The sequence below is a fragment of the Garra rufa genome, chromosome 4 (assembly GCF_049309525.1).
Source record: "Garra rufa chromosome 4, GarRuf1.0, whole genome shotgun sequence".
NCBI lineage: Eukaryota > Metazoa > Chordata > Actinopteri > Cypriniformes > Cyprinidae > Garra > Garra rufa.
In genome coordinates, this window is record NC_133364.1 from 10,616,525 (window position 1) to 10,627,875 (window position 11,351).

Sequence of the window (11,351 nt, forward strand, 5' to 3'; positions counted from 1 at the left end):
ACCTTCTGAAGTAAAGACGCAAATTGGTAACCTTCACAAGTAAATGCTTAAATTGGTAACCTTCACAAGTAAATGTGCAAATTGCTAACTTTCTGAAGTATTGGTAACTTTCTGAAGTAATGCCGCAAATTGGTAACACTCTGAAGTAAATGCTCAAATTGGTAATCTTCTGAAGTAAAGGCACAAATTGGTAACAACCTGAAGAAAAAATGCAAATTGGTAACCTTCTGAAATAATGGTAACAACCTGAAGTAAAAACATAAAATGGTAACCTTCTGAAGTAAAGACGCAAATTGGTAACCTTCACAAGTAAATGCTTAAATTGGTAACCTTCTGAAGTAAATGCTTAAATTGGTAACCTTCTGAAAAATTGGTAACATTCTGAAGTAAAGACGCAAACTGGTAGTTGTCTGAAAAAAATTGCGTGAAATAACTTCGAAGTTACAAGAAATAAAGTCAGAATTGCAAGATAAAATTTTTTTGTTGTTGGTAACCTTCGGAAGTAATGGTAACAACCTGAAGTAAAAACGTAAAATGATAACTTTCTGAAGTAAAGGCACAAATTGGTAACAACCTGAAGAAAAAAACGTAAAATGGTAACCCTCTGAAGTAAAGACGCAAACTGGTAATCGTCTGAAATAAATTGCGTGAAATAACTTAAAAGTTACAAGAAATAAAGTCAGAATTGCAAGATAAAGGTTTTTGTGTGTATTTCAAAATGAAATACACAAATTGGTAACCTTCTGAAGTAAATACACAAATGCTATTGCAATATTGCTTGTGTTGGAAATATAAGAATGCTGCTATTCTGTGCCATATGCCATGGTTGGAAGAGACCCAGCCACATCCGAATGGTGGAAAGGATAAAAATAGTGTTTGATGTTGTGGTTCACAGAAGTAATTTCATGTTTTTGTGCTGCTGCTTTCAGTTTCACACACGGCCGCTGTGTCTGCGTATATGAGGAAGAGGATGATGGTGATCTTGTTTTGCAGGTCTCAGGGGAAGGAGGAAGAAGCAGAGAGGATGTTAAAGGAATCGATTCATTTCGGCCCCCATTTTGCTGATGCGTACTCCAGCCTGGCCTCACTATACGCTGACCAGGTCTTGCTCTCTGTCATTTGTTCTCGGTTTAGTAAATGATACACATATAAAGTGTGTTTTTAGACACATTTTATGTACTTCTTTTTTCCCTCAAATTTGTGTAGGGACATTCAAAAGAAGCAAATGAAATTTATACCAACGGTATTGAAAACTGCCCCGACAGTTCTGACCTCCATAACAACTATGGCGTGTTCCTAGTGGACACAGGTAAGAAACTTATAGAACTAGATCAACTCTAATTCCATGACATTATGTTACATGCTCAATGTCTACAACATATTGTACACAACCTACATATAACCTGTTTCCGTTTTAGGTCACGGGGATCGTGCAGCCTTTCATTACCAGGAAGCGGTGCGTCTCAAGCCATCTCACTATGTTGCCATGGTGAACCTGGGTCGTCTCCTTCGCTCGTCCAATGACAATGAAGAGGCGGAGCTGTGGTACAAAAGGTAAAATGAGATCAAATGAAACCGTATAGTCTAAACGGTGTATCTGGCTTGAACTACTGTAAACTAAATCACAGGTGGGTGTGTGTTTGTGTGTGTCTCACAGGGCCCTGAAAGTGGTTCGTAAAGTAGATATCCTGACCCCTCTGGGGGCTTTATATTACAACACGGGTAGATATGAGGAGGCACTGGAGGTTTACAGAGAGGCTGCTACACTTCAGCCCGACAGCACTGATATCTGGCTTGCCCTGGTGAGAAAAAGTCACTTTTTAGCCTAAAAAATGTCCCAGCATTTCCTCTCTTAATCTTTTTTCCAATCTAACCTGTTGTTTAGGTTTGATATTGTTTTAATGGGATAGTTCACCCAAAAATTTTAATTTACTGTTAATTTCCTCACTCTCAGTCCAGATGTAAGTGACTTTTCTTGAGTAGACCAGCTGAATCTGTGGCCTTATTCAAGAATTGTGTAGTCAATCCTCACGTAAGCAGCCACCTATGAGTTTTTTGAGGTTATGCTACATTAAAATTCACTTTCAGAACAAAGATTTACAGATAATGTAACTAATAATCTCCCGTTGTGAAGTGGGAGAGAGATAGTCGTCTATCGTCAATGGCTGACAGACGATATTGAGCCGGCAAAATAGGAGATGGGAGGAAAAAATATATTTCAATGCTTTCTCTCACAATTATATATTATATATACATAACATGATTTCAGTCATCATACAGTAACCAGCAACAATCACCCCTTTTTCTTCTCATCGAATGATGAGATGCGATGCGGTTCTAAACAGTCTATTGTTTGTCTTTCTCGGACAGTTTTAAATGCTTCCACACTGCCAACATGTTTGCTGCATTAGTGCGCTCCTCCATTTGATTGCGTCACGTCATTGTTTGGTATAATTTATTCTGCCTTTTTCGCTTATTCGCCTGAACACCGAAAGAGCTTTTTTTTTTGCTATTTTCGGTCTAATAATTTCAGTTGCCGAACATTCTGTGCATCCCTACTCTGTTTATTTGGTAAGTGAAATTTTATGTACTGTAATGTAACAGTCTACCATTTTAGTGGCTTCGTAGCACGCGTCTGTGCCATTGACATCTGATGACAATTTGGTAGACGTCGCCTAACCAGATTTTTGGGGTTTTATGAATTACCAAAGACCACGGTTTCAGCTAAAAATCCTCTTCACTATTCTACTCAAGGAAAAAAAACACATCTTGGATGGCTTGTGGGTGAGTGAATTACCAGCAATTTTTCATTTTTGGGTGAACTATCCCTTTCATTGTCTGGGTTGGCAGTGGTCTTTAAAAACGGCCTGCTTGGAGTGTTTCAAAGCCTTGTAACGTCAGCTTAATTGAGTCTCCTCAGACCCTTCACTGTGATTCACATCACCGCCTTAAGAAACAGAGGCCAGGACCTCTCAGGTCAGTCTTTCATTCCCACTTTCCTTTTTTTTTAACTCGTTTTGTCTCTTCCCATCTCGTTGTCTCCACAGGCGCAGGTTCTAGCCATGGCAGGCCGCTCTGCGGAGGCAGAGAAAATGACCCTGGGCATCATTTCAAAGACCAGCAACTGCATTGAATGTTACCGCTTGTTGTCTGCCATCTACAGCAAACAAGGCAACCACACTGAGGTGCGTGTATGTGTCTTTGTGTGCAGCAATTCCCTCTCGTGCTCTTTTATTACCCTCGTACTAAAACGGAAATTGCACAAACACACGGTTTTCTCAATTCATTTGGTGCTGAGAATCAATTCATCCCAGATCTTAATTTTGCCCGGGTCCAATTTCGCCAGTGCTTTCAGCAGTTCAAAGAACACTTTATTTAATCTCAGTGAGGCGTCTTAGAGTAGAATAAATTGCATATAATTTCTTTTTATTACTCATGCCTTTTCTCATTACTTTATTACTTCAGTTTAGCGGTTCTCTGCCTCAAAGAGAAATCTCTGCGCCTCCTGAGAGATGAAGGAATTCGAAAAGAAGTTCAGCGCTAGTGTTGAGCCTAATGAGTGTGTGTGTGTTTCAGGCGCTGGATGCATTGAGGACAGCATTGCAGCAGGAGCCGTCAGACCCTGCGGTGAGGGCAGAGCTGCACTTCTCAATGGGCAACCAGCTCAGAGAGATGAACGAGCTTGATCGAGCCTTCCAGGTATTGTAACTTCACCTGCAGCTGTCAGTTTGTGAAGGAAGAGCTCTTCAAATATTCTCTTTCTTCACAGTATTGTTTACTATGGCTTTGCTCGCCTATAGACAGTTCATGGACCGATTGATGCACATCGCACAAAAATTGCAAGAGCTATACCCAAATGGATATCTCTGATTTGCTTGTCTGGATTTATATGAAATCCGAGAGTAAAGATATACAGGGTTTTTATCAGTCCTCTGAGAAGCATAAGATTTGAGGATTATTTTTTGTTTTTCGAATTGACTGATTTACTTTTTACCTTCTATAAAAAGCATAGTATTTTTTCATGAAGAAAATAAAGCTTTAACTTAGGACCATTATTATTATTATTATTTTTTTTTACAATATATTCTCAATAGTTGGTAAAACAAAAAGAAAAAAAGAAATCCATAAAATTAAATATACAATATTTCAAATTTGCTAGGTAATATATCAAAATTAATATGTAAAGCACAATTACAAAATCATATTAGTGAACTTATATAGTCAATGTGTGTGTATACCAATAAAAAAAAAATATATATATATATATATATATATATATATCAGTTTTAAAGCACAAAAATAATGACAATATGACAATTAAAAAAAAGGGAAAATCATTTTGATTGAATTTTCATTACATTAAAATAATAATGAGATTTTTATTATGTTTCTTATTTTTGATTGTTGTATAATTTATATTTAAATCATGTTTCATTATTTTCTTCCATCACATTACTTTTAAAGCATATAAATGTCAAAATGCCAAAAAAAGCTGGAAAAAAGTATTAATTCTGAATTGTTGGATTGCATTTTCATTGGATTAAAATAATAATGAGATTTTTTTGTTATTATATTATTTATATCAAAATATTTTTTTTATTATTTTCTTCCTTCACATACATTAAATATCCTTTTAAAGCATAAAAATAATGCCAATATGCAAAAAAATAAATAAATAACTGAAAAAAAAGTTATTAATTTAGAATTTTTGGATTGCATTTCATTACATTAAATTAATAATTAGATTTTTATTATTTTTTATTATTGTATTATTTATATTTAAATAATGTTCCATTATTGTTCCATTAAAGCATAAAAATAATGGCAATGTTCCAAAAAAGAAAAAAATGAATTCTGAATTTTTGGATTGCATTTTCATTTTTCATCTTTTTTCTTATTTTTTCTTATTGTGTTATATTTAAATATTATTTCACTATTTTTTTCCTTCACATTACTAATTTTTTACAGTAATGAGAATTTATTTTAAATATATGCAGAATTGCAATTCATACAGACAATAACTTCTTATTATTCTCCTATTTGTTGTATGATAAGCATATTTTCCTTTTACACATTAAAATGTATTTACATATTTTTGTGTGGTCAGCGAAGACTGTAAATACAGACTGAATTTGCCACTTGCATTTTGTTTTTTAAATTATTTGAATTTTCCTCATCTTAGATATTAGTTCTGTATTGATTATTGATTATTAATTCTTCTGCATGAAACATTTTGAATATTTGGCAACAGTGGAATGCTTCCTTTGACTTAAAATGTACATTTAAAGCCTTTTCAGAGCAAAAACATACATGCCAAGATTTTGGTTGCAGGGTTACATCCATAACAATAATTATACAAGACTGTGATTGGTTGTTTGACTTGTCAATCAGGCCCGTTCCTGTTTAATTGTTTAGTTAGTCAGAATATGAGCAGTTTTGCTGATAGTTTGTCTATAAGAGACTAAATGTTGGCTAATTGTGTTCACTGCTGCTTCTCTCACCTTCACACTGTTCCTTGCCAATGCCCTGATACTGTCACAGGAACATCACCCGCCTCTTTTCATCTCCAAATATAAACGGTCCAGACTTTGTCTCGCACTGGAAGCTTTGTCTTTAACCTCTGTGTTTCTCAACATCCTGGCTCCTCTGGCAGGATTTCTGGTTAACACGAGGACTGTTTTGGTTGTATTCTTCGATCCTGGACTCATTCCAGGTCTCCCGCTAATATTTGGCCTGCAGTTGTACTTTTATTTAGACCACAAAAGGAGAGAAAAGAAAAGGCTGGTTTCAGGTTTACATAATTCTGCTATCCAGTTCAAAGCTTAGTTATAAAGCCGTGAACAAAAAGGCTTTTTGTGGTGTTTCAACACCACATCTGCGGTAGAGCCAGATTGTTAAATACGCCTCCAGTGCTTTTTTTTTAATCTTGAATGGATCGTGTTTCTTACACAGGCCAAAACGGTTGAATCCCGCTGGTGGTTTATAATGCTGTTGAAATCATCATTGGCTACATATCATGTAAATACGGTATATAAAATGTCATGTCTTCATCTAATGTTACCAGAGCTACAAGCTTGCTGTGGAGCTCAAACCTGACCAATCACAAGCCTGGATGAATATGGGCGGCATTCAGCATATCAAGGTATGATGGTTAAGTTTTTCATTTCAGGTCTGATGAAAACTGATGTGAAATTGCACCAGAAAATCAAAAGGAAAGATATATTTGATAGAATATATTATTAAATAACTGATATAATTTTAAAGGCAATATGTGACCCTGGACCACAAAACCAGTCAGGATCAGTTTTTTGAAATTGATATTTATACATGATCTGAAAGCTAATTAAGTATTTGGCCGAGATATAACTATTTGAAAATCTGCAATCTGAGGGTGCACAAAAATCTAAATATTGAGAAAATCGCCTTTGAAGTTGTCCAAATGAAGTTCTTAGCAATGCATATTACTAATCAAAAATTAAGTTTTAATATTTACGGTAGAAAATCTACAAAATACAATATATGCAACATGATCTTTACTTAAAATCCAGATTTTTTTGCCATAAAAGAAAAATCAATTATTTTGATGTATTTTTTGCAATTGACAAAAATATATATGTGCTACTAAGGACTGGTATATGATACTTATTAATTTGATTTAAATGATTATAATTATATAATATTAATATTAATAATAAATAATAATAATAATTGCATTTTATTATACCTAGTCATACAAATTAACACAATTATTTATGGTCTTATATTAATATATAATATATATAATTAATATAAGACCATAAATAATTGTGACATTGTTTTTGGGATATGTTCTCAGTAGCTTTTAAAATAAATTCCTATTTTTGTAATGTGAAGGAAGGCATAATGATATATTATATAAATATAATAATTGTATTCATATTAACATAATTATATAATATTAATATGAATAATAAATAATAATAATTGTATTTTATTATGCCTAGTAATACAAATTAAATTTTAAATATTATATTTTTAATGTATTTTATATATATATATATATATATTATATTATATATTATATATTTTACATATATTATAGTGTATATTATATTTTCAAAGTAAAATATAATGTTAATAATTGAAAGTAAATAATATTAAATAAAATATTTAATTAAGCAATAAGTATAACATATAAAAATATGTAAAACATACAAAAAAATGTAAATAATGGAATTACTATTCTTTCATTTTATATAAAAAATATCTTTAAATAGTAGGATACAGTTAAATAATTGTATTTATTTATTTACATTTTTAAGGAATTATTTTAAGGAATAAGCATAGATTTATAATTTATTATATTATTTATTTATTATTTTATAAAAAATAATGCATATATATATATATATATATATATATATATATATATATATATATATATATATATATATATATATATATATATAGTAATAATTTGATCACATTTTGTTAAAACCATAAAAAAAACATTGGGTTTTATTACTGCATTACAATAATAATGATTTTTTTTAAAATAAAGAAAATTTGGGAAGAAATGTGACACTTTTTGGACACGTCCTATTAGCTATTGTTGGTTTATCCATCTAACATAAAATATAAAATGAGTTATAGTATATATTATTGTTATAGTATTTATTATATGCAAATTTTGATTTTACTAATGTATTAGTAAATGTCGTAATCATCACCTAAAAATAATAAATTCTTTAGAAGTATAACAACGTGTTACTTCTACATTACAATCCTTTTTGTAAAATATGATCAAAATAATCACAATGCATATATATATAAGTTCTTATTTATTCATTTTGATTACATGAAATATGACCTGGACATTTCCTCACTCCATTGCAAACTACACTAACATGTGCTTGTTTCTGATCTATTTTTTAGGGAGACTATGCAGCAGCACGAATGTACTACCAAAGAGCTCTTCTCCTTTCACCCGGCTCCAAACTGCTGAAGGAAAACCTGGCCAAGCTGGACAGACTAGAGAAAAAACTTCAAGGGGCCTAGAGAGACCTAGCATGACCTGAACTATCAGCCAAATGATGAAGGACTAGCAACTCAGAGACAGAAGCCGTGAACGACGGTTTGGACTCAGGAGATGATTAATGACCGCTTCCTTCCCCTCTCCAGAGTTTACACAGAGGCTCCAGGATTGAACTAATCCAAGAAGACCGAATTTTTTAGCCTCTACATGCAGGGCTGGACCACGCAGATACCATTGACCTCAACACATCACGGCAGTATCTCACAGCAACAGTTATTTTCAGCTTATTTTCCCACGTGTCGTCCCGTTTCAGAGCGCTCAGACCAGCACAAATTGAGCGTTTGTTGTTCTTGTTTTAATCGGAGGAGAGGTACCATCTCTGAGAGGGAGTTTTCGGAGACGTTCTGCTCGACCAGCGCGGCTCCGTTCCGCTTCGCTGATTGCAAAGCCTCGGAAAGCATTTCAGACAAATGCTGCGAGTTATCAAATATGACTAGCTGTCGACTGTGTTCCATGAACACGGCAGATCAGTTGCACTGTAGGTGGTCTACACTGCAAAAAAATGCTTTTCTCACTTAGATTTTTTGTCTTGTTTCCAGCCAAAATATCTAAAAATTCTTAAATCAGGAAGTAAAAATTATTGTCTTGTTTTCAGAAAAAAACAAGTTAAAATTAAGTGAGTTTTTGCTTAGAACAAGCAAAATAATCTGCCAATGGTGTAAGCAAAAACATCTTATTTCAAACAGAAAACAAGATTATTTTTCTTACCCCACTGGCAGATTATTTTACTTGTTTCATACCTAATTTGGATTAGTTTTTTCTGAAAAAAAAGAAAAGAAAATCCTCCTTGATTTAAGAACTTTTAGATATTTTGGCTGGAAACAATACAAAAAAAATCTAAGTAAGAAAAGCGGGGTTTTTTTTCAGTGTACTTGTATTTTGTTCTTTGGTTTTTCACATGAAGATTTTGTGAGCGATTTTAATGAAGGAAAACATGAGTCGTTCATCATGTGCTTTAATTTGTGACCCTGGACCACAAAACCAGTCATAAGGGTACATTTTTTGAAATTGAGATTTATACATCATCTGAAAGCTGAATTAATAAGCTTGTTAGGATATGACAATATTTGGCCGAGATGCAACTTTTTGAAAATCTGAATCTAAGGGTGCAAAAAAAATCTAAATACTGAGAAAAGTTGTTCAAATGAAGTTCTTAGCAATGCATATTATTAATCAAAAATTAAGTTTTGATATATTCACGGTAGGAAATTGACAAAATATCTTTTCTTGACCGTTTTTTCAACTGCTTCCACACCAAATCTTTACTTGTCACACAATTTGTGAAGCCTGACACTCAAACACTAGAACCACACACCAAATCTGCAAAACCATACGCTGATTCTTGGCCTTTGACTCAGTTTTCAACACTATTTGCAAAACACAACATACTATTCTCTATGTAACACACATTAATTATCTTGATTTCCTTTTCTAAACACAACCAATCCAAATGCCACACTAATTGCAAACACTCATTGCTTTATTTAGCATCAACCAATCATGGCTTTAGATGCTTTGGAATAATCACCTTTTTCAAAACTATGTTTGTTTTTGTCCAGCTACACATGGTTGATATATACACTGCCAGTCTGTTTTGGGGTATTTTTTTTTTTTTTAATTCTCTTCTGCTCACCAAGCCTGTATTTATGTGATCCAAAATACAGCATGTTGAGCTGTAATATTGTAATATATTTTTACTATTTAAAATAAATGCTTTCTGGTTGAATATATTTAACATTTTTAATTTATTCCGGTGAACAAAGCTACATTTTAAGCATCTGATCCTTCAGAAATCTTTCTAATATGCTGACTTTTATTTTTTATTATTATTAGAAATATTTTAAACATTTGTGTACAGTACAAACTAATACTTTCATTTAGCAAGGATGCTTTAAATTGATCAAAATTGATAAAAAGGCCATTCATAATTTTACAAAAAATAATTTCTGATAAATGCTGTTCTTCTGAACTTCCTGTTCATCAAAGAAACCTGAAAAAAATATACTCTGCTGTTTTTTGAGCAGTAAATCAGAATATTAGCGTGACTGGAGTAATGCTGCTTAAAATTCAGCTTTGAAATCACAGAAATAAATTACATTTTAAAATATATTCAAATTGAAAACAGTTATTTTAAATGGTTTTTGCTGTACTTTGGATCAAATAAATGCAAAGTAAAATAAATAAATAAATAAAAAATGTTCAAATAGTACAGAAATGTACATAGGAGCTCATGAAAAAAGAGCTTAAGGTTTTGAATAAAATATCATATTATTGCAAAGGTGTTTGCTACGAAAGACAAATACTTACTTTTTAAGACGTGTTTGTGATATTTTAAATGCAGTGCTTCATTTTGCAAGAGATGTAAGGCATTTTGCATTTTGTGTGTGCAATTTTTGGATGTGTGTGTTTTGAAAATGCATTGAAAAGACTAATATCCTAATGATATTTGGCATAAAAGAATAATCGATAATTTTGACCCTTACAATGTATTGTTGGCTATTCCTACAAATATACACTGCAAAAAAATGCTTTTCTTATTTAGATTTTTTGTCTTGTTTCCAGCCAAAATATCTAAAAGACAAGTAAAAATTATTTTCTTGTTTTCAGTAAAAACAAGTCCAAATTAAGTGAGTTTTTGCTTGAAACAAGCAAAATAATCTGCCAGTGGGGTAAGAAAAATAATCTTGTTTTCTGTTTGAAAATAGATTTTTTTTTTCTTACCCCATTGGCAGATTATTTTGCTTGTTATAAGCAAAAGCTCACTTAATTTGGACTTGTTTTTACTGAAAACAAGAAAATTATTTTTACTTGTCTTTTAGATATTTTGGCTGGAAACAAGATGAAAAAAACCTGTAAGAAAAGCATTTTTTGCAGTGTACCCATGCTACTTAAGACTGGTTTTGTTGTCCAGGGTCACATTTGATCTTTTTATCTTGTACCTGCATCAATATTGTGGAATGTATCTTGGACTAAAGGTATGTTGACCTGTGCAGTGAATTACATATCAATTTTATCCTCATAAGCTATAATACTGAAGTCTCTTTGAATCGGAATGATGGATATCATGCATAAGGACGTATCCTCATTATTTTCGGTGGCTGGAATTTGTCATGCGGTACTCTTGATTACGCCGTAATCTTTGCACTTACATTTCGTTGCCATAGGAACTGTTATCAAGAACATTTCTTGAATTCAGCCGAAGCAGCCGTGCTAAACATGCTATAGCAGAAACCAATGTGAAGTAATGTATGATTATTTAATAAATATTATCCAATAC

At 32.5% G+C, this 11,351-nt stretch overlaps 1 protein-coding gene across 1 annotated transcript in view; it reads left to right on the top strand.

Annotated features, from left to right (window-relative positions):
- The window catches only part of tmtc1 (transmembrane O-mannosyltransferase targeting cadherins 1), a 57,827-nt gene extending 46,477 nt beyond the window's left edge, over window positions 1-11,350 (top strand). The window contains exons 13-20 of the mRNA XM_073838626.1: window positions 994-1,102; window positions 1,207-1,309; window positions 1,419-1,554; window positions 1,658-1,802; window positions 3,048-3,185; window positions 3,577-3,699; window positions 6,065-6,142; window positions 7,915-11,350. Coding sequence (XP_073694727.1) covers window positions 994-1,102; window positions 1,207-1,309; window positions 1,419-1,554; window positions 1,658-1,802; window positions 3,048-3,185; window positions 3,577-3,699; window positions 6,065-6,142; window positions 7,915-8,037 — 955 coding nt within the window. The 3' untranslated portion in view covers window positions 8,038-11,350. The remainder of the gene's footprint in view (window positions 1-993; window positions 1,103-1,206; window positions 1,310-1,418; window positions 1,555-1,657; window positions 1,803-3,047; window positions 3,186-3,576; window positions 3,700-6,064; window positions 6,143-7,914) is intronic.
- Window position 11,351: the final 1 nt, after the last annotated feature.